The 26,182-nt window shown below is 38.4% G+C and overlaps 1 protein-coding gene and 1 pseudogene across 3 annotated transcripts in view; one reads left to right on the top strand and one right to left on the bottom strand.

Annotated features, from left to right (window-relative positions):
• Window positions 1-26,182, top strand: part of LOC138736885 (syntaxin-7-like) — a 71,063-nt gene that overhangs the window by 4,129 nt on the left and 40,752 nt on the right. Inside the window, exons 2-6 of one of the 3 annotated variants that reach the window (XM_069887038.1) lie at window positions 20,123-20,190; window positions 21,457-21,655; window positions 23,205-23,274; window positions 24,591-24,681; window positions 24,952-25,089. In XM_069887038.1, the coding sequence (XP_069743139.1) occupies window positions 21,544-21,655; window positions 23,205-23,274; window positions 24,591-24,681; window positions 24,952-25,089 (411 nt within the window). In that variant the 5' untranslated portion in view covers window positions 20,123-20,190; window positions 21,457-21,543. Of the gene's footprint in view, window positions 1-4,159; window positions 4,257-20,122; window positions 20,191-21,456; window positions 21,656-23,204; window positions 23,275-24,590; window positions 24,682-24,951; window positions 25,090-26,182 lie in introns of all 3 variants that reach the window. The other 2 variants (XM_069887039.1, XM_069887037.1) reach the window with 2 other exon arrangements.
• On the bottom strand, window positions 10,682-10,782 carry LOC138737821 (U6 spliceosomal RNA; annotated as a pseudogene).

Genomic DNA, 26,182 nt, shown 5'->3' with positions numbered 1-26,182 from the left:
CACCTACCACACCGTGCATACATTAAAAAAAATTGATGTTTCCCCTAAGGTTTCCTCCACTCAACTTAAAGAGATGTCCTTTAGTACTTGCTATTGTCACCTCTGGAAAACGATGCTGACTGTCCACCCTATCTATGCCTGTCATAATCTTGTATACCTCTAAGTCTCCTTTCAAACTTCATTCCTGCAAAGAGTAAAACCCTAGCTTGGTCAACCTAGCTGCTCATAAGACAATTTCTTCATTCCAACCAATGTTTTGGTAAATCTCCTTAGCCTCCTTTCTAATCCATCTACATCTTTTCTCCAGTGAGGCAATCAGAACTGCACACAATATTCCCAAGTGAGGTCTAACCAGAGTTTTATAGAGTTGCAACATTGCCTCATGGCTCTTGAACTCCGTTCCTCTACTAACGAAGGCCAGCATGCCATATATTTTCTTAACTACCCGATCAAATTTTGCAGCAACCTTCAGGGATCTATGCCCTTGAACCCCAAGATCTCTTTGTTCCTCTACACCATTGACCATATATTCAGCCCTCAAGTTTGATGTTCCAAGTTGATCACTTTACACTTAGTTCAAATTATACTCCAATTCTGCATCCTGTTTTTATCCCTTTGTAATTTATGAATACCTTCTATACTATCCACAACACCTCCAACTTGTGTCATCTGCAGACATTCTGACCCATCCCTCCTTCTTTGTCCCAGTTTTTCATGAAAATCACAATGAGCAGGGATCCCATAACAGATTTCTGCAGAATGACAATACTCAACAGTTTGTGGTTAATGATTATATTGTGGATTTGATATATTGCACCTTATAGTTTAAAAGTGATCTAATCCTTGCAATCTTGTCTGCTGACTATAGCCCTTTCACACTGGCACTTGAACCCAGTAATTAACCGCAATTTACTGGTTCACCTACTAATGTGAACGCTCCCAAACTGGTAAGGAGTGGGGGGGTGGGGGGGTGCAAATCAATCCATGAATTAACTGCCCAGAGAGGCAGTACCTTTGCCGAACCACTTTGAATCGGCATACCAGGGTGTCCAATGTGAATGGGACACCCAGTATCCCATGTCCAATTAGTGATGCGTTGATATTCTTCCAAATAACAACTCTGATTTAAAAAGAAGGTATAAACTTTGTATTTAATTTACTAAATTCGCGATCCTGTTCAATGTATTATGATCTTGTATTTAAACAAAATTATTCATGCTTAATTAAAACATAAGCATTATGTACAGCACAGTATGATCCCTTCAGCCCAGGATGTTGTATTGACCTTTATAAGTCTACTCCAGTATCAGAAAATTATAGTGGGAATAAAACACAGATGAAATTGAGTGGAAGAGCAAATTGTAATGAGGAGAGTCTGCAGAGGGATAGAGTTAAGCTGGATGAGTGGGCAAAGGTCTGGCAGATGGAGTACAATGTTAGTAAGTGTGAGGTGATCCACTTTGGCAAGAAAAATAAAAGAGCTGAATATTATTTCAAGGGTGAAAAACTACAGCATGCTGTTGTGCAGAGGGACTTGGGAGTGCAAAAAGTTAGGTTGCAGGTGCAGCAGGTTATTAAGAAGGCAAATGGAATGTTGGCCTTCATCGCTAGAGGAATTGAATTCAGGACTAGGGAGGTAATGTTGCAACTGTATAAGGTACTGGGGAGACCGCACCTGGAGTACTGTGTCCAGTTCTGGTCTCCATATTTGAGGAAGGATATACTGGCTTTGGAGACGGTCCAGAGGAGGTTTACTAGGTTGATCCCTGGGATGAAGGGGTTGACTTATGATGAAAGATTAAATCGTCTAGGATTGTATTCGTTCGAGTTCAGAAGAATGAGAGGAGATCTTCTAGAAACATATAGGATTATGAAGGGTATGGATAGGATAGATGTAGGAAGGTTTTTTGAGCTGGCTGGGGAAACTAAAACGAGAGGACATAGTCTCAAGATTCGGGGAGTAGATTTAGGACAGAGATGAGGAAAAATAGTTTTTTTCCAGAGAGTAGTGAATGTTTCGAATTCTCTAACCAGGGAAGTGGTTGAGGCTGCTTCATTAAACATATTTAAAATTCGGTTAGATAAATTTTTACATGATAGAGGAATTAGGGGATATGGGGAGAAGGCAGGTAGGTGGAGTTAGGTCATAAATTAGATCAGCCATGATCGTATTGAATGGCGGAGCAGGCTCGATGGGCCATTTTTGGCCTACTCCTGTTCCTACTTCCTATGTTCCTATGAAATAGAGTGTGGGAAGATGTGCACACAATTAAATAAAACCTATGCACATGATTTATGAAGGACCATGGGAAAATTGTAGCAGGAATAAAACAAACAAGAATAAGAGTGGTGGAAAATAAAGAACTGAATTAGTCTACTTCAAAAGTTCTGTTTTAGCATGCGGCAAGAATGCACCCAACTAATTCAGTCATATTTATTGTTTGATATTTTCTTCAGTAATCTTAGCTGCTCCATTATCCTCTAGCTGTTGGGAAGCGGGGCGGGGGGGGGGGGGGGGGGTGGGGAGGGAAGGGAAGGGGGGCGGGAATTGGCCAGGCACAATTGAAATGCTATCTGCAAATTTGCTGATGACACCACGTTTGTTGGCAGAATCACAGTTTGCAATGTGGAAGCATACAGAAGTGAGTGAGATCAGCGAGTTGAGTGGTGTTGCAGCAACAACCTTGCACTCAACATTAGTAAAACAAAGGAGATGATGGTGGACTTCAGGAGAAAATCAGGAGAACATGAACAAATTCTCATTGAGGGTCAAGCACTTGAAATTCTTGCATGTCAACATCTCTGAGGATCTGTACTGGAGCCAACATGTCGATGAAAGCATGAAGAAGACTCGTCAGTGGTTATACTTTGTGAGGATTTTGAGGAGATTCGGTATGTCACCAAAGACTTTTGAAAACTTCTACAGGTGTACCATGAAGAGCATTGTGGCTGGAATCATCACTGGAGGCTATGGAGGTGCCCAAGGATTGTTTACTTGGCCTGTGAGTCTTCACTCCATTGAGGGCAACTATAAGAGGTAGTGTCTTAAGAAAGCATCCTCTATGCTCAAGGACCCCCACCACCCTGGCCATGCCCTCTTCACTCTTTTGCTACCAATGGGGGGGATGGGGGGGTGGAAGAGGGAGGGGGGAAAGTACAGGAGCCTGAAGATGAGTACTCAGTGGCACAAGGACAGCCTCTTCACCTCTGCCATCAGATTTCTGAATGAAAAATGAGACACAAATACTACCTTATTTTGTCTTTTTTGTTTCCTAGCACTATTTTCTTTTTGAAATGTGGTTTATAGAAATGCTTACACTAAGATGTTGCTGCTAAATAACAAATTTTGTGACCTGTTCATGACAAGAAATTCTGATTCTGCTCTCAAGTTTGGATCAGAGTTAGAAAAATTACTAAAATGATTAAAAATGACATTTGCAGGGAAATGTTACCCGATTAAGCTCCTGGAGGGAATTGTATTAGATGATTATAAATACTGATTCTTCACCAGAGTCATGAATTAAAACTTTAAGTACATGATTTGCAAAGATCTTTGAATTCTTGGAGCATAAAGAATGTTTAGTTAGGAAGACGTGGATTTGCCCAGAGGAAGGGCTGATACTACCATAAGGGCAACTAAGCAGCTGCCTTGAGCACAGACCTCAGAGGGGCACTGGCAGGGTACCCAGATATCTGGTGTAAGGGCCAAATGTGCAAAAGTGTACTAACCTTATTAGTTGGTATGCCAGGGTCTGATGGCTGGATGTGGCCATCTTTATTCTTGTGCACATGTGAGAGTGCCAACTGGCATATGCACTGTAGGTTGGTGTTCTAGGGTCGATTGCCGCATGCATGGGTTCATGTATGGTAGTTCAGTTGGTACTGATTGTGTGATAGTTAAGGGCACAAATTCAGAGGCTCCATGGTGCCACACCAGCTAGAACGGGCACCGGGGAACAAATGGCATTGAAGCCACAAAGTAAATAAGAATCAGAATGACTATCCCCTGTTTTACATTTTCACGAGTGCTCTGTGTTCCTGAACTAAAATAACCAAAGGTGAAAAGTGATTTTTTATATTTATTTCAATCATTATAATTTTTTATTTCTGTCTTTTTTTGACACATTGGAACCATCTATTATGTCAAATATATGGCAAGGAAAGCAACCAAGAACAAATAAAAATGATCTTCACAACACAAGAAATGATGGAGGACTGTCGTTGGCTCACTTTAGATTTTATTATTGGCAACGAATGTAAGGAATATGTTATTGTTCTTACAGTTTGTTAATAGAGACTACTGACCCAATAGAATTGAAATCCCTTAAGATTCACCTTTACCTCTCTCTATTCCAAATCTAACAAAGAATTTAATAATGAGACAAAAATTGAAGATTTGGAGTCAGTTTAGGAATTTCTTTGGAATTAAGGATATTTACGAGTCCTGTTCTACTCAATCATTTATTCTAACTCGCCAATGTAGATACAAACTATAAAGAATGAACTCATGTTAGAATTAAAATTTTTAATGATCTTTTTATCCAACAAAATTTTGCATCTTTACAACAATTGACAATGAAATTTAATCTGTCAAACAGATACTTTTTTAGATATTATCAAATTAGACATTTTATTCGTTCTAAACTTTCAGTATTTTCCTATCTTCCGGATCCGAATGTCATAGACAAACTTTTTGAATATCAATTTGTACATAAAGGTATAATATCCACCTTGTATTATAAGATATTGAATTTAAAATGTGTCTTTAATCAGGATCAAAATTGAATGGGAGAATGATCTTAATATGTCTATTTCAGAAGAGGATTAGATTTGAATTTTGGCTCTTGTTCATGATTCATCTCTGCGCTAGGCACAGTTTGATTCAATTTAAAGTGGTGCAAAGAGTATATTTTTCTGAAGTTAACCTCACTTGAATCTACCCTGATATCAGGATTTGAAACCTATTTGATATGTGTTTTGGTTTTGTCCCAATTTAGCAGAATATTGGACAGCTATTGTCAGAACATTTTCGGCCATTTTTGGGATTGATCTGGAAGCATGTACATTGATTGCAATGTTTGGCTTCTCCAATGATGTAAATGAATATTTAATATCTAACCAAAAACAGGTCTTAGCATTTTCTACGTTACTGGCTAGAAGAGGAATATTGCTTAAGTGGAAGAAGACTTTCCAACCGCCCATAGACAATGGTTACTGGATATTTTGCCATTTCTAAGTTTGGGAAAAAAAATCAGACATTAATGTTAGGAAGATTAAGATTTATAGCTTACTTTCATAACTGGAATGATCAAGGTGGGGGATGCATTAAATGGGGATGTTTCATCGGATCTCTGGAAGCTCTTGCTCGATTTCAAGTCTACTTGAATACCAATTTCTACCTTGGTTGGTGGATGGGGTTAGATCTTTAAATTCAACCTTTTTTCTTTTTCCTTTTTACTATTCACTATATGTTTAGATTGGAATATGAGTATGTATTATTTCTATATGATATAGCAATCTGAATGTATATTTTAATTTGTATAGACATAATGTATGGTTGGATGATAAAATTCAATAAAAAATAATTTTAAAAGAAAAGTAGTTATTTTTTGCTAGTATAACCATTGCAGAAACAACAATTGATAATGATCAGTGTTTTGGAATATTAAAAATACACAGGTAAAATATCCCACTCTGAGATGTGCAAAAAGGTGGGCATTAAATTTTGGAGATGAGAACCTGAGGTTTTAAGTTTTCAATTAGTAGGGATTGTGTGCAGGGGTATATGTTTAGCTTCTGTGAACATTGTTAAGCGATTCTCAAAACTCAAACTTGTGAAAACTTATATATGCTCAATGTTGCAACAGAGATTATATGGTTTGGCAACTATATCAATTGAACATGCCCAGGCATCAGCACTTGATCTGATTGAATTGGTGATAAAATTTGCAAAGAAAAAGGCTTGCAAAGTGAGATATTGATGTGCCTGAAATTGAAACTTTTGAGACTTAATCTTGTGAATTTATGACCTCCAACAAGGAGATTTCATTTTTAAATGCTGTTTGTCTGTTTTTTGTTTGTTTCTTTGTCTGACTGGAAGCAAAATATTATTCTAACATGATAAGTTGGTTATGCCAAGTGACCTTAAAAGATATAGAGACTTAAAGGTGTGTGAGGTAAAAATCTTAATGTTGTGTGCCCTTGGCGGAGGTTATGTTCTACTGAGTGCCCTTTAGTTCAAAATAATTTGTGTGCCAAAATATTTTTTGTATTTGAGAAAGATAATCACTTTAAATTAAGCAGGTCAACAAGACCGGGATGCCCATTATTCCCTTCACTGTTCGCTTTGGTTATTGAACCGCTGGCGGTGTTGATAAGGAAATTTTGATAAAAGGAAGAAAACTTAAGTCTGATATTTTAGTATTAATTACTTTTCTTTTTGTTAGTATTTTAATCGGTTATGTTTTTGTTGTTTTTTTTTGTAAGTGGGTTTTTTTCTCACATATATTATTAACTTTATTAATTCTTCACTCTTTATTTTGGGGGGAAAGGGGGGGTTGGACTAATTTGAGTTGGGTTATTAATGTGTAATAATTATTGGGGAGGGTATAGTTTATTTAGATTACGGATACTGTATTGTAATTTTTATTATTTTATTCTTAATTTTTTTTAATGTAATCCTATATGTTATTCATGTTATAAAATTTTAAATAAAGTTTTAAAAAAAAGGAAGAAAACTAAAAGACAAAGAATATAAAATCAGCTTATTTTCAGACGACATCATAGGATATTTAACAGAACCAGATAGGTCAATAAAAAAAACTACATACGAAACTGGAAGAGTATGGAGAGATATCAGGGTACAAGATTAACACCGATAAAAGTGAAATGATGCCAATGAACAAAGTTGATTATTCAGAATTTAAAAAGAAACCCCTTTTAAATGGCAATCACAGGCGATACATTACCTTGGTATCAGAATAGATAACAACCTAAAACATTTATACAAATTAAATTATGAACCATTAATTAAAAATTACAGGAAGATTTAGAGAGTTGGAAAGAACTACCGTTAACTTTAATAGGGAGAGTAAACTGTGTTAAGATGAATGTGTTCCCACGAATGCAATATCTATTCCAAACATTACCAATTCTCTTGACAGAAAAAAGGAAATTTTTACGGAAAGGTAAGAAATCAAGAACAGCACTAAAAAAATTAACATGGAGTTATGGTGGCGGGGGTGGGGGGTGGTGGCGGTGGCTACAGCTACCAAACTTAAAAAATTACTACAGAGCAGTGCAGTTAAGGTACTTATCTGATTTTTATCAGAGAGGAGAAAAACTGGTCTGGACTAAGATAGAATAAGACAAATTGGGAGAAAATATCCCGGAACATATACTTTATAAATGGTATGAAAAATAGGCGCAAATAAACAATTCACCAGTACTACATCACATACTTAAATTATGGAAAAGAATACACCTGGAAGAAAAAAAGAAAAATGATCAAATACCAAAAATGTTATTGACGCAAAACCCATTAATCCCCTTTACAACAGATATTTATTTTTCAAGGAATGGGATAGAAAAGGAATAAAAAAAAAATAGAAGATTGCTTTTGGGAAATAATTTATTACATTTGAGCAATTAAAAGATAAATATGGAATAATTCAAGGTACAATGTTTGCATATTACCAGTTGAAAACTTATTTAAAAGATAAACTGGGCAATAGCTTGAGATTACCAGAAAGTAGTAGCTATGAATATTTAATCACAGACACGATAATTTAAAAAAATTATTCCCAACATGTACATAAAATTGCAATATAAAGAAGAGGATGAAACAAAGTATAAACCGAAACAAAGTTGGGAAAAAGATTTAAACGTAGAGATAAAGAACGAAACATAGGAGTTATGTTAGGAACAATGAGGAACACGATAAATATTAGATTACGTACAGTACAATATAACTGGCTACATAGATTATATGTTACTCCTCAGAAATTAAAAGAGGGACCCAACAGCATCGGATAGATGCTTTCACTGTAAACAAGAGACTGGAACCACATTACATGCAATTTGGACATGCTCAAAAGTAAAAACTGTCTGGGAAGTTCTAAACCTAATATTAAACAAAGTTACAAAGTAATATACTAAAAGATCCAAAAAAAATTCTGTTAAATAATATGAGAAAAAAATTAGGACTAAAATTAGAGCCCAAATAAGTGAATGAACAAGTGTATTCCATTAGAAAAAAATTACATACAATCTGCAAGACAAATATACATTATTTGAACAAATTTGCGAATCATACATAAAATATGTCGGAGAATGCTGACCACAGACCTCCATCTCGTAAAATAACATGATTATGAGCACAAGATGATTTAAATATGTGAAAGTGGACGATATGACTTCTTTGTTGTTATTTCTTTGTTTTGTGTGTTTTATTTATTGGTTTTTGAAGGGGAAAAGGTGGGGGGGAAGAGGAAATGTCACTGTATATATTAATGATAATTTATAAATGTTATTGATATGATTCATAGTGCAAGAAATAAAAAAAATTAAAAAGAGAAAGATAATCAAAGATTGATGTATTATTTATTTTTACAATTTAAAATAAATTTAGCAGTTTCAAGTTTTGTGCTTTTCATTTTTTTTTCTACAAAACATCTGTTTTTGAATATCAAAGTTGTCAATTTTATTTTGGCGGTTCAAGTAGTTGGCTTTGGGTGCAAAAAAAGTCTGGCATTGACCCTGCCTAGAGGACAATTGATAAGAAGTATTCAGTGAGACAAATTAATTTGAAGCAATTTCCTTAAATTTGATGACTACTTTACAGATGCTGTCTTCTTTATGTCAAGAAAGTACATAATCAGTGTTGGTGCTGGTAAAGGGGACTGAGACATTTTTAAATTTAGACTTGCAGCATGGTAACATAAGCCCTCAATTAATCTACAAAGCCTGTACTTTTTGGAGGGTTGGAGGCAACCCATTGCAGACACTGGGAGAACGTACAAACTCCTTACAGACCGTGCCGGATTCAAACCCAGATCGCTGGTTCTGTACTTTGGCTTGGCTTCGCGGACGAAGATTTATGGAGGGGGTAAAAAGTCCACGTCAGCTGCAGGCTCGTTTGTGGCTGACCAGTCCGATGCGGGACAGGCAGACACGATTGCAGCGGTTGCAAGGGAAAATTGGTTGGTTGGGGTTGGGTGTTGGGTTTTTCCTCCTTTGCCTTTTGTCAGTGAGGTGGGCTCTGCGGTCTTCTTCAAAGGAGGCTGCTGCCCGCCAAACTGTGAGGCGCCAAGATGCACGGTTTGAGGCGTTATCAGCCCACTGGCGGTGGTCAATGTGGCAGGCACCAAGAGATTTCTTTAGGCAGTCCTTGTACCTTTTCTTTGGTGCACCTCTGTCACGGTGGCCAGTGGAGAGCTCGCCATATAATACGATCTTGGGAAGGCGATGGTCCTCCATTCTGGAGACGTGACCCATCCAGCGCAGCTGGATCTTCAGCAGCGTGGACTCGATGCTGTCGACCTCTGCCATCTCGAGTACCTCGACGTTAGGGGTGTGAGCGCTCCAATGGATGTTGAGGATGGAGAGGAGCTGTACTAGCCTTGCGCTAACCACCACACTAACCGTGCTGCTTCTTGTTTTAAACGTGAACATGTTTTCCCCAGGCACTGGGATGAAATTGTCAAAATATTTCAATGAAAAAAAATTTCATGTTGAATTATGCAGATCATATTTGTAGTTGAATGGAACCAACTTATAGTAGCTCCTCACTTCAGGAGCTCATTTATGCACCTTTTGTTGTACCTGCTGCTTATATTTGCGTCTCTCTATATAATATGTACAACTGCAGAAGAATAATAACAGCTTCCTCCATTTTTTCCTAATGCTGTATCGTTTGAAGGAAGCCTGAGGCTTCCCATTTTTAGTTTTTATTATTTTTATATAAAAGAAATGCTGGAGCTGCTAGAATGGCAATGATGCCACTGCTGCAGACCTGCAGGGAGCAGAGACACAACGCTCCCCCTCAGAGTTCAACAGCCCAGACTGACTTTTGTTGGCTCTGTACGGGTATTACAAGGCCTATTAAAGGAGCTGACAGTGGTTTATTTTCAAATCCTTTGACTGTGGGCTCTGCCTAAGATGGCAGCACGTATGTTCGGCAGCATCCTTAAGGGGTTTCAGATTCCAGGGAAGCAGAGGACTGGTGTAGATGTCAGAAAGCAGGAAGACCACCCTCTCTTGGACAATGAGAAGCAAAAGAGATGAATTGTGGGACAGCGAACATGGCCACAGATCTGCAAGGGTCTCTAAGGTTGAAGAACACCCAGGTGGTGGGCTGTTGGTGACTGAACTATTGGAGACTGGCTCGAGACTGACTGAAGAGGGACCAGGCAAGATGCAAGAGGGTACCCAGGGTGCTAAGAACTTCTTGATCGTGTCAGAAATTTGGATGTGGAATTCGGGTTGCCAATAGTTTGGACTAAAGCCTATGTGGCTGTGGGAGTGTTGGAGGCGAATCTGGACTTGGGGGGGGGGGGCCTCTGTCTGAAAGGGGAACCGGACAATTTCTGCTGATAGTGAATCTTTGCCTTGTGTAACAGGAAAGGAAATTTCATGTAAAATTGCATTTTTAGTTTTATTACATGACAATAAATAATCTTTTTAAAATATGGAACGCTTCACGAATTTGCGTACACCCTTGCACAGGGGCCATGCTAATCTCTATTGTTCCAATTTTAGCAGATGTGCTGCCGAAGCGAGCACACAATAAAAGAATCTTGAATATATATGGCTACAATTTTGAAAAAGTGAACTTAATCGATGTGTTTTGGGGCTTTATTCCCAGTAACCTTTAAACTTTTTCAGTTGGTGTGTTAAACACTTGCAGCTACTTAGTTCACAATAAAATATGGATCTTTTTTATTGTAGCTGTAAACTGGCTTCCAATAATCTTGATTTCATTAATTTCATTCAAAGGAGTTTTTTTCCTTTACAGTTTTTGCTTGTATTTTTTTTTGCCGTGGTAAATAAAATAACTAAGTGACAGCAATTTGCCATCTCCTGTTTATTGCTAAACAATGGAAGCTTATACTGTCAGGATGCAATTCATTTCTCTCACTGCTTCTGTCTCCATTGTATCTGTTCCTAGATCTACCATTCTAGAACATCTGAAATATCCTCCTTCAAAAAACATGACTTCCCATCTGCTACAATCAACTCCCCCCCATCTCTATTTCCCACACATCTGCCCTGATCCCCTCCAAACTGAGACACTAGAACAGTATTCCCCTTGTCTTCATCTCCCACCCTACAAGCCTCTGTATCAAACATATTATCCTCCATAATTTTATACCTAAAGTATGATCCTTCCACAAGAAACATCATCCCTTTCCCTCTCCACTTTCCGCAGGGACCAATCCCTCTCGGACTCTCTCACTTCCACTTACCCCTTCCCACTAATTGCCCCTCGTTACCTACCCCTATGACCGCAGGAAATGCTACATTTGCACCCACACATTCTCCCTCAGCACCATTTTGGTCCTGAAACAGTCCTTCCAAGTACGGCAGCACTTCACTTGTGAATGTTCAGGGGTTATCTACTCCATCTGGTGCCCCTGATGTGGATTTCTCTGTACACAGACTGGGAGATCATTTTGCTGAGCACTTTCACTCTTTCTGTTACATTAGCAAGGATATCCTAGTGGCTGACAATTTTAATTCTGCACACCAACATGCCTGTTAATGGCCTCATGCAATGCCAAACCGTGCCCACCCATAAATTGGAGGAACAACACCTAATATTCTGTCTGGGCACTCCCCAACAGATGTCGTTAACATCAACCTCTAATTTCTGTAAAACCCCTTCCTGTCTCTCTTTTTCCCCCCCCTTTTCTGTTTCCTTTCCTCCATCTCCCCTCTCCTCATCACATTTTTCTCTTCTACCCTGCCACCTTTTCCACTTGTGATCCCTTGCCTGTTAGCTTGTGCACCTCCCCCACTTGGCTGGTTGTTTTCGCACATATCTTGACGAAGGGATTAGGCCCAAAATGTTGGTTACCCTTCACTAGCGATGGATATTGCAAGACCGGAGTTTCTCCAGCAATTTTGTGCATTGCACTCCATCCCAGGATCTGCAGACTCTTTTGTTTCGCACTAATCTAACAAAATAGTGCATTCTTGGTTTTTTTTTTGTTCCCTCTTCCTGCATTTAATAATAAACCTCAAAAGCTTCCCAGCTGGAAACATTGTCCACTTCTCTTCACGATTCCTCCAGTTTCTCATTGTTTGCTCAAGATTCTAGCATTTGCAGTTCTTGTTTCTTCAAAAGAAAACTGGTTCCAAAAATTATTTGCAAAATTTTGATTATTTTTGCTATTGGATATTCTGCCAACATGAAGCAATGTTGACCATGAAGTGGTAAAATATTAATGTCAATATTATGTGGTAAATTTAATCACAACAGCCAACAAAAGTAATTGCAAATTTATATATTTAATATGGGGCTTTAAGTCCAAGCTACTAAAGATTTTCAGCCAATGCTTTGTTGAAAAAAAATGATAATCCAGTTGTAAATGTTAGGTAATGCTTGTAGGGAAAGTGCAAGTTAGTCATATTATAATTTTGAACAAAAATGGAAAATCCTACTTTGGATTGTGATTTTTGTTTTTCACCCAAGCTATAATTGTTTAGAGAAACTTTTCCACCAGATTATAAATTAGTTCATGTGTATTCCATTAATGTTTAGTTTGGAATGGAAACCAGAGATTATTGAACATGATGCTAGTTTTTTTCAATACTGCATGTAATCCATATTGCTCCTTTACAAGTATAAATGATCCATATCTTGAAGCTCACAGGGCGGCATTGTTGGCGTAGCCTTTACAGCGCCAGCGATCAGGACCTTGGGTTCGAATCCCAAGCTGTCTATAAGGAGTTTGTATGTTTTCTCCCCGTGTCTGCGTGACTCACCCCCGGTTTCCTCCCACTGTTCAAAATTACACCGGGGGGTTTTGGATGGTATGGACTCGTGGGCCTGTTACCGTGCTGTATGTCTAAATTAAATTAAGTTTAAAATAAAATAAATTTAATCACAACTGCATGCACAATGGGCCTGCAGACACAGGAATATTTAGCACAGCTATGCATGCGCTGGTGCGTAGCTCTGGACTAAACCTAGTGACCGCAGTGCTTCATTCGATGCCGAGTGGACAGTGGAAGGCTTTGAAGTTAGGCCAGAAGGGAAGGGGTGTGGGGGTGGAGCCAGGACAGAGGGAAGGAGTTGGGGTGGGGGGGGGGGAGAGCCAGGACAGAGGGAAGGAGTTGGGGCGGTGGGAGCCAGAAAAGAAGGAAGGAGTTGGGGCGGGGGGGAGCCAGACAAGAGGGAAGGAGATGGGGCGGGGGGGGGGGGGCAGGTGGGTCAGTTGGCATATTCCGAAGATTTTGAGGAGGCCTACTTCCTCTGGTAGAGGCAAAGGTAACCCATTTGCCTTGGTAAAGAATGCTTATATTGTATAGAGATTCAAGGCAGGATCCTTTGGCACATAATATTAATATTTGAAAAGATTCATAAGATCACTGTAAATATTCGTGTATAATGCGACCTGTATATAATATGACCCATCCTCATTTTTGAGGGGAAAAATGGGGAAACATTTTACCCCCATGTATAATGCGACGCCCTCCCCCCTTTTTATTGGCCCCAATTCATCATGGGAAGTGCCACTTTGATAGGTGGTGTTGTGCTAAATGAAATTACAAGATCATCATCATAAACTTAATCAATTTATTGTTCAAAATATAAATGTAAATAAGAAGAAAAACTTTCTAATTTTGAAGGATTTTAAAATACTCATCATCATCAGATGCTCCAAAAAGCGCATCCCATTCTTCTCTGTTGATCTCATCTGTGACCCAGCCTGTTGTGTCTGATATTTCATATTCAGATTCATGTTCCTAGTCTGAAGTAGTGGTTGTACTTGCATCGGCCTATAAAACATCATCTTCAGTCCCATCCATTTTGTTGCTGATTCCTGTCTTTTAAAACAAACCTCAGAGAGACCATATTACTTGGAAGTGAATCCCAGGCCTGCTTCATCCATAAAACAACAGTGGATAGGCCTGGTTCTTTGAGATTTCATCCTGCTGTTTTCTCCACTTGGTCTGAGGCCATTCCAGGAAATCCAATCTTTTCTAACATGGTCCTTAAATGGCTTATTAAGCACAACATTAAGGGGTTGCAGTACACATCAAGCCACCAGGAATAACAGCTTGGTGTGTCTTGAATCGCTTGAGCTGCTTCTTTATCGCTTCTGTCAGATGAGCTTGAAACTGGTCCCACAATAACATTGACGGTTTCTTCAAAAGAGATCCACGTTTTCTATTCCACACCTTCTCCAACCACCGTTTGATGCCCTCTTCATCCATCCACCCTTTGGGATGGTAGTGTACAAGAACGCCTGGTGGGAACTTTTCTCCTTTTGCAATGGTCTTACGCTTAAAGATCACCATTGGCTGGAACTTGGACCCATCAGCTAAACAGCACAAAACTACAGTGAAATGGATCCTTACATAAACCGTCTTACTACCTACTTTATCCATAGTTCTGTTACCAGGCATATCAAAACACCATATTATTCATATCAAAGTCATGCTCCATCCTTAACTTAATCACAAAATCGTGAAAACTAATTATCTTGTTATCTTGTCATTGGGAAGCTTCTGTGATATCTTGGTTCTCTATCAAGTGGCCAGGGAATGCCTCTTCATAAACCTCTGACACCAACCATTTGAGTGTGCCACTCACTCCATATTTGCTATCTTTCTGCAGTTTCCTAGCTTGAAGCTGGATAGGGAAACAGGTGACAATGTAGCCATCCTTTCTCCACCTTTCTACCCAGTCAACCAGAGCTTCTCCAGACCTCGATACAGAGCCTGCTTTCCCCTATGAGCACATTTGGTCATGGGCAACTGGGTTATCTCTGAGTTCTGCTTCCTCCGAAGCTTGACGTTACTCTCAGCAACACTGAATTCTCTGGAGACTGCACAGTTGTTTTTGCTTTCTGCATACTTGATCACTTTCAGCTTAAATGATGCATGATAAACACTGCGTTTTCTCTTCGTTCCAGGAGAAAACGTCAAGGATAGAAATTAGAGCAACAGCAAAATACGCATTTCATGTGACCACCTGAGTTGCACTGCCGTCTCACCACCCACCAGCCCGCCCGATTTGCGATGTCGTCTCTCACAACCCCCTCTCCCCTCACCCACTCGCCGGCCGCATGAGTCGCGCTGCCGACTACCACCCGACCGGCCGTACAAGCCGCCATGCGAGTTGCAGAAATTTTTTTTTTTAAATTCTACTCCCGTGTATAATGTGACGACCTCCCCCTTTTTCCCCAGAAAAAGGGGGTAAATTTTTTTTGCATTATACACGAATATTTACAGTAATACAGGTAAAATATAGACTAATAAATTCGGGTAACTGAAACTAGCTAGTATTTGATTTATTATATGTAACTTGTTGTGGTGGCCATACACACACACAAAAATAAACAGCGTCTTTTCCCACTCTTCTTACGACTGCCACAACATTCGTCGTGCACGCGCATTGTGAGGGAAAGTGAGATTGTGTCTGCAGTAGCTCGATAGATCCTGTCTTCTCCCATCAGTTTCTTTGTGCTCATATACTTGTTGTGTAATTGGTTTATGAATGTATATCTGCGTTGACCCTGTGCAACACTCCTAAATACTCATGGTGCAACGTATCTTTTAATTAAATTTCTGGAAACTTGGCTTTGATGGCAGATAAATGCTTTCACTAGTCAGGCCTTTGATTAGTTTCAATGTTTGTTGATAAAAGATGCATGATTTTGTTTTAAATTAATTGTTAGCTTTGTTGATTAGGGCTGTCTTCTGCATTTTATACACCCTTGTTTTTTATCTTTTATTAATGCAAAATACTTTTTATGCTAATATATTATATATTATGTTAAATATAATACATCTGTAAAGTTTGTTAAAATCTTCAAGGTCAGTAATTTTGCCTATTTCTTGCAATTTAAAGTAAATTTAGCAGTTTCAACTTTTGTGCTTTTCATTTTTTTCTACAAAACATCTGTTTTTGAAAGTTGAAGTTGGCAATTTTTTTCGGGGGTGGTGCAAGTAGTGGGCCTTACCTAGGGCGCAAAATAGTCTGGCACCGCCCCTTATGGGGTGAGGCCAGGGTTGTATTTTGTCATCTCAATGTTTATGGAGACATCTGGTTAATGGATTAAAGAAGACAGTTAAAGGAAACTAAATAGAGGGATGTCTTTAAGTTGTGCAATGCACCTTTACACAAAAAGGAGAATGCAGATTAGTTCGTTTGTGGAGAGAGGAAAAATTGAGTTATAATGGATTACTGTGTAATTAGACCCTCCTTGCTGGAGAGTTGTGAACAGAGAGAGGATGCTGATGTTCACTTAACTTTCCAAAAGATTACCATAGAAAGATTTTGCAGAAATAGCATTGGAGATATCTTTCAAAGAAGCACTTATTGTAAATTGATCACATTTTGGAGTCTTTTAGGAGAACAGTGGCCAACCTTGAGTTTTGTGCATGGTTTCATGTTTTGATCTGCAATGTGTTTGAGACAGTTTTGCAAACTAGTTCTGCTCCAGTGGAAAACTTGTTGGAAGTGAGGTGCAGCATAATGATGAGAATGATTGAGAAAAGTGATGATGTGGTCTTTTTTGACATTGTTTTTCCTTGACATTGGTGTTTATGTGGACCAGTTGGTAAGCATTGTGTTTTGCATCTCATTGTGAAGCAAACATAAGATACACGTGAATTTGAAAATAGTGCATCGTATTCCTTCCTGCTTGATAGTCAAAAGCTTTTGTTAGGTTTTGAAAGGTTATGTGCTGTGCCCTGCATTTCTCTTGAATTTTTGGAATTATGCATGGAAAGCCTAATTATTAGTTAGAGTTGTTTTAATTTAAGATTGATAACTGATAAAAGCCGATGGAGTTATTTTCTTTACCTCCTCTCAACCAGTTTAATGGTGGAGTAAAGCTAGTCCGTAGGTCTAATGGGGAAACTGTTCAATGCAGTCTTGAACAAAGGTCGCTCCATCTTCTGCTGGTGCAGAAGACCTAGATTTACATATGATACAAGAGCTTTAAGTGCTATTTGCTTTACCTTCAATTGTATTTCCTTGTGTTCATTAGTTTATGAAATATGGGTGATATGATTAATATATTTCACAAACCCTACAGAGAGAATCTGTATCCATTCAGTGCAAAGTGAAGTGGTAAAATAAGGTGTAATTTAAGGGTGAAAGGAAACATTCTATAACCATTATTTTATACAAGTAAATTTAGATTCTATAACAGAGGAGGGGGAAAAAAAGCAAATGTAGTAATACAAAGGAAACAACTGTCTGAGCTAGCATCAATTCAGCCGCAGGCCAGCTGTTTTCAAGCCAAAGATTCTTTCTGGATATTTTCCTCAAAACTGGAATAGTATTTTTTGTCTTGGTCTCTTGGTTTGTATATTGCGGGTCTTGATCAAAATGATACTTCATAGTGCACTGTAAAATATTCAGGAGGAAGAATCTCAGGGTTGTATGTGTTGTCATGTATGTTCCCTGACAATAAAACTGAACTTTGAAATTTGGATCAATCTAATAATTTTGGATTTGAACCAAAAGGTAACAATAATACAGGTATTACACAAATTTTAGTGAGTCATCAGGTTCTCATCAGATCTGCTGGTTTTTCACCCTTTACACCTCAGTAAGTTTGAATCTTTTGTATATGCAACTGAAATGTCTTACTGATGGAAAAATGTTGGTGCATCTGTTTTGGAGTACAGTGCCAGGGATTTTGTTGGGCAATTCTCATAACTGATTTAAAGATTAGTCTGATTTGATCAAATGCATTTGAATGAAAATTCCTTATCAAGATATTAGGATGAAAGGGGCAATTAAAAAAAATCTTTGCTTTAATGTGGTTTCAGTATCATTATTTTAAAATGTTACTCCTTCTCATTGCTTGCAGATGCTGTTATGATGTTGAAATATCACTGAGCACAAGATTTTTTTAAAAACAAAGTTGATCATTTCAAGAAAAAAATCTTTCTAGTCCTAGCAGGAAAGCTCTATCCCTAGTGTTGCCTTCTGTCAAAACCTATCATCAGGCAGTGCATTTCTTGGGACAATCCTCTGAGGTACACTTCCAAAATCTTATGGCCTACTCCTGAGTGCATTAAGAGCAGGAGAATGTGGGAGGTATGCTTGGTCAGTTGAGATTTCAGCCATTATCTCAACTTCTGCTTTGCTGTCTGTTGTGGTTGCACTGTTGAATACAGTGGTTCTCAACCTTTTTCTTTCCACTCTTAACCACTTTAAGTAATCCCTATGCCATTGGTGTTCTGTGATTAGTAAGGGATTGCTTAAGGTGATATGTGAGTGGGAAGTCAAGGTTGAGAATTACTGCTGTAAACACAATTGTTACTGAAATATCCTCTTGCTGATGCAATCTTGCCCAAAGATGGTAGGAAATGTCATATGATCGTGCGAGAGGAGAATCTTTTAAATGAAGTAATATAAAAATGAGTATATTTTTGCTTTGATATTTCATGCTCTGCGTTTAATGTGAACACCATATTGAAGGATGAAAAATAGATGAAAGAAAATATGACAGGCTTGGCACCAATGCAACCCCTGTCATGAAACAATGATCTGGAATGGTTTTGGAAATGAAAATAATTCTGTGGCTGGAGGTTGAAAATCATTGCCATATGCCTGATGAGCAAGGAGAAAGCTAATAGTTTACAAAAAAGTTGAAAACTAAGAAGGGTAAAATAGTGAAGACTTGTGTGATTTGGTCAGTTTCAGGTTCATGAGAATTTGCATAGTGTTGAAGTGAGTGATGAGGTTGCTGTATGTTGCTTGATTGAGGAGGCACCAAGGAATTTTCAAGTTTTCTCTGGAATTGAATGGGGGTTATTTATCTAAATTGCATTGTGACTGGTTTACTCTGGAAGAAAAGACCAGATTGCACGTAGGTTACAAAGGACCCTGCATTTAAAATGGGTAAGATTGATTAATTTTGTGCTAGTACTATTGTAGCTGGGAACTACAAGTTGAGATCCCTCCTCATGTACCATGTGGAAAATCCCTCTGGCATTAAAAAGATTAGCATGTTCTCTTTATGGATGTTTAACTGGAAGATATTTTATCATGTTCAAGGCCTAGTTTTTGTACAACCAAAGGTATGATATCTATGAGGCCAATAAGAGTATTGTGTCATCCTAAGGTGCTGAGGAAAAATTTGAACTTACCTTTTTATGGAGCCACCCCAAAAGGATGCTCCTGCGCCATTTTTATGAAGAGCGGCGCCTCATAGCATCCTCCAGAGCTTATGGAGGTGGGGCGAATGGTGCAGTAGTGCTGCCTGTTGCAATGAGGCCTAACATAGGTGCTGAGCAGTGGCCATCTTCATTACCCATAATCCTCCACAATGCTGGAACCGCTCTGCGAAACTGAGAGTGTGGGGGGATTGTGGGTAACAAAGACACCATTGATCATTCTTCCAGCTCTTCTGCCCAGCACTGCCCCTCTGGCTCTTTGCTCCCCTCTTGCATCCATTGGACTACCCAGCTCTGCTTCTCTGTCCTTCTTCCTCCTGGGCTGTGGAGCTCAGTACCCAAGTCCCTTCGCCCTCTGGCCCTGGTAGCTTGGCAGGCTCTGACTCTCCTTGCCCCTGCTGGGCATCTGGCTCCTTGCTGTCTTCCCGCTCCTCAGTCTTGAAGGCCTTGGTGAAGGAGTGAGGGGCAGAGGGAGAACAGGAAGAGTACTTTTGCGGGTGGCAGGAGGACCCCTAACCCCAGCACCAGTCACTGTGGGAGCCCTGGTGGTGGCTCCTGGGTCACAGGCTGATGGTGTCATCGCAATGTCATCAGCCATCCCCTAGTCAGCCATTTACAGCGGCAGTACATTGATGATGCATGGCAGAGCGCTCTGCTCCACCTCTGACACAAGGTTTAAAAAAAAATTATTTCTCACACTATGAACCATATTAACCAAAATACACACAAACATTTCCCTCTTGAATATACACAGCCTCTGACACAAGGTTGAAGAAGGATTGGAGTCGGCACCTTGGAGCCGCTCATGGAGCATTTATGATGGTAAGTTCTGTGATGTAAGGGTGGAGAATCTCCACCTTTATGGTTGCATTTCTTTTAAAGAGCCTATTGACAGAGGCCAAGTTGACCCATACGACTAGGGTTTAGGATAAAGTGTGACTCAATTCATGTTTGATTTTAAGGTTTTCGAGGATTTGTCCTTCTAGTAATGGTTGTTTCTTTTTTGCCAACTGAGGTGCAAGTATCTTAAGCCATCCATTTTTACTAAACCATTAGCTGGCGTGTGCCACAGGAGACCAGATGCTAGAATCTGAAGCAAAAAAAATATGCCTGTGAAACTCAGTGGGTTGAGCAGCATCTGTGGGGAGAAAGAATTGTGGATGTTTTGTCTACGAACCCTTCATCAAGATACTCATCTGATTTAAATGCTGATTAATTAATTCTAAAATCAATGACCAGATATTGTTTCTGTGATACAAGTTAATGTTTTCAGTGCAAGAGTTTCCCTGTTCTTTGATCTTGTATATGTTGTTGAGTAAACATGACCTTGGGGGAAATGCCTTGTAGAACAATAGTATCGTGTCTTTTCTTTTTGAATAAGAATGTAATCCATGTTTCAGGTGACAATTCTACTGAGTCAAAGATGACATCATTGAGTTTCCAGTAAAACAAAAATACTGTTAATACCTTAAAATAAGGCATGGATGTTGTGCATAGATGTTAAATTCTTGAAGGTGATTTATTTTCAGCTCTTCCTGCCCTTCCACCTCCAACCCCCTGATGATGTAAGATTAAACTTTTTTGTAATCATTAGAATGAAATACACAAATGGAAAAAGGAGCCAATGTGGTTCCTGAACTTGCTTAATTTGAAATATTTAATTACTTAACAAGCACTTTAAATTTTTTGCATATGTACATGTATTTCATATTTGTCCCAACGGCCTCAGCCCAATTTTAATTGGGCTAAATGCACTCTGCTGGGTGAACTCAGTTGGTCAAGCATCATTAATGGGTGCTAAGAAATGGTCGATGTTTTGAGCCAAACCCCTGTATCAAAGCATCAGATTCAGATTCAGTCTTCTGTGTATCTCCATTTTATTTGACTCTATTTGTATTCCTCATTCTCTCATGTACTGCGTATGTCTTTGGAATTTGCCTCAAATATTCATGGTAATAATTTTTTTCATTTGGATTTGTCAGTGACTCTATCTGACCCTTTTTCTTAACCTTTGAGAAAGTTGAAACTATCTTTTCTGTATCCACTCTAAATAATCCTTTCATTTTAACATTTGTATTTGTTTTTCAGGGCCATAATTAACACAAGAAAATCACATGATTTCCTGATGTAGATCAACCCTTTCTGTGAAGGTTTTATTTAAACTTCTCATCAGCCATGTCTTATGAGCAAACCAAAGCCAAATTCTTAGCAGATGCTGATCCACCTAAAGATGCAGACCAGCTTTCCCAAGTCATAACATCCAACATTCAGACAATTGGCCGTTATTGTAAGTTGAGTATTTTTTTTGGTGAACAAGTATTGCAGTATATTTTTTTTAAAAGTCTACCTGTGTAATGCGATAATGGAAAAAAAGATGCAGTTATAATTGCTTGTGCAGAGAAAGTTAGTTTTAGCTTATTACAAATACTTGGATTTGAGTATGTAATGTTTCATATAAGAATTAAAACTGGGCATGAGCCTGCAAATGGAAACACTGCAGGACCAAGTCAGAATGGCATTGATTGGATACCTTCTATCTCCATTTCAAGTGTTCACCTACCTCATACTAATTTGATTGATTGTACACGTTTGGCTTTAATGCTCACCCTAAAAATGAATTCAACATCTTGCCTTCTGTGTAAAGACATCTGTCCTTCTACCATAATCTAATTCTCTTGCATTTAAAATTTGCTTTGGGTTAGAATAGATTCTTAACAGCTTTGGCATTGAAATAACAAGAGTGGCATGAATTTGCTGTATATGACCATCTATTGCAGAATGGAAATGGTTGAAAATATGGCATTCATATTTCCTTATGACATTGGTGTCCATTCAGTCCATGCTAGCTCGCAGAGTAATCCCATATCCACATGTTTCCACAAAATGAATTCTCACAATTATACCATTTATATTGCACTAGTTTCAATTTATAGTAGCCAGTTAATCTACCAAGTCACTTATCTTTAAGATGGGTAGGGCACCAGACCACCCAAATGAAAACCATGTAGTCACAAAGAGAATATGCAAACTCCACACTGACAGCAGTGGAAGACCAGATTGAATTTAGATGGCTTGAACTGAGAGTCAGCGGTGCCACACACTATATCACTTTGGTGCTCATTCATTTGGGAGTGCATGAATGAGTTTTTAATTGGTTGATGTACACTTCTTTCTTGTTTACATTTCTCTCTCATGTTTACACATCTTTTCTTGAGTACATTTTTTTTGCACCACTGACAAGTAGAAATTCTGCCTGGCCTACAGGATAAAGTTTCTTAGGTCTGTATGGGATGTCATGTATGTACCTGACAAGAAATGGGAATTTTGAACTTTGAATTCTGGTCATGAAAAGTAGGCTTTAGAAAAAATAGGTTTTCTCCTTGAGGAGAACATGAGAGTTGTGGATTTTTAAATTTTATTTGTTGCTTTCCTACTATCTATCACAACTTTTTTGTACACCTAAATTTTTATTTTCTGCTTTATGCTTCCTTGTTTGCGCTTCCTGTTTGATAGTTGCTCAATCTGCAGATTCTTGTTTCAGCTATTATACATGCTATTGAACTTTCTGTTTGAGGAATCAATGCTGGAGCAGGTGGAGGATTAGAGGACAGTTAAGATGAGAAGCTTGCATAAAATAAGTTGGTGAACAATTGTCCAGAAGGTGTACTCTGTGTCTCCTTCATCTGCTATGAAATCTAGGCTTTGCATGTGTGCACTTGAAAATTGATCACTTCTTTCTACTTTACACAAACTAATTCTGCCTTCATGGCTTTCATTTGCTGAAAAACATTTTTATCTTAATTACTTTAATAATGCACCATTGGCTAACTTTTCAGCTACAGAAATCCAAAGAATTTTAAATCAACTTGAAAAACCTCAGGATAATATAGAACTTCAACACCAGCTGTGAGTATGATGTATAAAAATTAATTACTTTTTAGAATAATTTTAAGATTGAAACTGAGTTTTTTTTGGTAATTTTGGGGAGGGGTGGAGCTGAGTCTGTTGGTTTGTAAGTTAGAAACATCTGGGAATTAACTTAAGGTACTCAATTGCATAAAGAGAACTTGTTTTTGTTCAGACATGTGACTCCCCAAAACAGTTTTAAAAGGGAAGTTGATGATTTCTGTTCTTAAAAGGGAAGTACAGAATTATTAAAGAAAGAACAGTACTTCTTTTTTTTAAAATAGGCAGGTGACTAGAACTTTTTGGAAGGCTTTTCGAAAGACAGCCACGTAGGCAGAAGTAATTTTTTTTTTTCTGCTCTATGAAATCAAGATACAGCACATCCATGGGGTTAAGCATGATGTTTGTGTATACAGGGAAATTTAATTTAAATATGTATGTGAATCATGGGTAAAAATATTAACATTATAGTGTGACTTTTTTCAGTGAGAATGCCCTTCATACTATGGAAGATCAGAATATGTCCAGCAACCACTAATTGGGTTTCAATGTGGTGGTTGAAGAATTGACTTTTCAATAGGTTTGACACCAGTTAGCCCTTGGAGTTTTGATAATCGTATAATGTGAGGAGCTGTCAAATAAAGTATGCCCATCAAATGCAATCTGTATAACACTAGCTATTCTACTTAAGTTTGGACATGGATACAAAAGCTAAATGCCCAAGTGTTCATTCAAATCAAGGTAGTATTCATAAATTTGTTATTAGTCAGCCCTTGCAAAATAAAGGCCTGTGGAAATGCTCTTTGAAGATTGGTGTTGTGCAGGATACGAGGAGGGCCAGTCATTGTTTTTGAAGATGATTCATTGATGACATTCATTCCATTTAAAAGGAGCCAACCAGTTTCAACCATGTAGCTCATATTACTTCTCCAAATGTCCCCTCAAAGTGACAAGTTAGAGAGGCTTGGGCCTATTATTGCAGGTAACACATTCCACATTCATGATCACATCCAAGGGAAAACCAACTTTCCTTTGATGTTCAATGATCAAGAGCAGTATCACTATAAACTTGTATACACTACAATTTTAGATCTCTACATGGAAGCAAAGTTCGTTACAATGCTGTTTTTGTAGATCTGCCAATACTTAAATATTGTCTGAATCTCTTGCCCTTTACCCTAAATCTGTCTCCTCTAGTTTTGTCTACATCTGATCAAGAGAAAAGTTTTCAGTAGTCTCCCCTGTCTCCACCTCTCATTATTTCTATCTGATTCTTGGGGCAATGATAATTATGAAGAGTTTCCTTTCAATCTTAGTCAGCAGAAGAAACAGTTGGTCAATCATCTGGCTAAGGAAACTGAGAAGTACATAAAGGAATTTGGATCATTAGCAGGAACAAGTGAACAGGTGAGTTTCATTCCTACATTAAATAGTCCCTAGACTGTAGCCTCAAACCAGATTGCAATCCTTGCCTCGACTAATACATGGCAACTTGGTTACAATTTTAATGTGAAAAATGCTTAACAATACTGACTGAAACAATGGCAGAAAAGGCTTGGTGTTCATTGGCTACGGCTTGCAGTCTTGTGTTAATCTTGGATGCCAGAATTTTGTACAATTAAAATTTATTTGTAAAATGAATGTTTCTGTATTCTAACGCATCTGTTTTTATCCTAGCGACAAAAGAAATTACAGAAAGATCGCATGGTTGCTGATTTCACTGCAGCATTAACTAATTTCCAAAGAATCCAAAGAGAGGTTGCAGAAAAGGAAAAAGAATTTGTAGCAAGAGTACGTGCTGGCTCACATCTGTCTGTGAGTATTCATCATGCCTCAAAACTAATGAGGAAAGGAGTTGATCATTCAATGCCATTTTGCCCTGAACTGTTGTTGATTCTGTACAACTGTAATGTTAACATTTGGAAATTGTCTAACTCATCATTCTACATGACTGGAAATGCTCATTGCCCTGAAGGTAACATTTTATAAATCCTGACGAGCTTTTGAAAGTCTATTGCTTGGACGGGTGTATGCTAATAATTTTACTTTCTCGTAAATCCCTTGGGATTTCTTTCATGTTTTAACCTGAGACTCAAAAACTTGGAGAAAGGAAGATTGTGGTGGGAGGGAGGGGTTTTGGCTTCTTAAGTTGGCTCCACACTTCACAATTTTGCCTGCTTTGATTGTTGACCTCAACTTTATTTTTATACTTGATCCCCATTGTACCTGAATTTACTTTTTGTTTGTTTATCAACCACAGCACTCTGGGATATCACATTATCAAAAAATTCAGCTCTCCCAATATAAGAAATCTGTCCTTATTTCAACGTGAAATTGACATTCCTTTATTCTGAGACTATGCCTCTGTTCCAGATTCCCTCATTGGGGAAAACATTGTCACTGTATCTACCCTAAAGAACATAATCTGCTCAATCTTTCAGCACAAGATGACTCGTTTGGATCAGGAATCAATCCATGAACCTTCTCTGCACATTTTCCAAATAAGTACATCCTCCTTTAAGTAAAGGGACTTAAATTGTATGTGTTACTCTACATGTGGTCTCACAACAGGCCTATAAAGTGGCAGAAAGACAACATTTAAAAATTTTTTATTTCCTTGTAAGAAAGTGCTTTCACCACTTTCTCAGCCTGTTTATTCAAGCTACTCAGAACTCTCTGGGTGTAAAAGTTCACTTCTCAGATCCCTGCTGAATCGCTTGCCCTTTACCCTAAATCTATATCCTCTAGTTTTGTCTACTTCTGATCAAGAGAAAAGTTTTCAGTAGTCTCCCCTGTCTACACCTCATTATTTTATATACCTCAATCATGTCACCTCTTGCCTCTTAACCGCCCCAACTTCAGGGAAAACTGTCTTGGCCTCTCCAGACTCTCTTCTCAACTGAAGTGC

Source organism: Narcine bancroftii, chromosome 6 (assembly GCF_036971445.1).
Source record: "Narcine bancroftii isolate sNarBan1 chromosome 6, sNarBan1.hap1, whole genome shotgun sequence".
Lineage (NCBI taxonomy): Eukaryota > Metazoa > Chordata > Chondrichthyes > Torpediniformes > Narcinidae > Narcine > Narcine bancroftii.
This window is presented reverse-complemented; position numbering and strand designations above follow the sequence as displayed.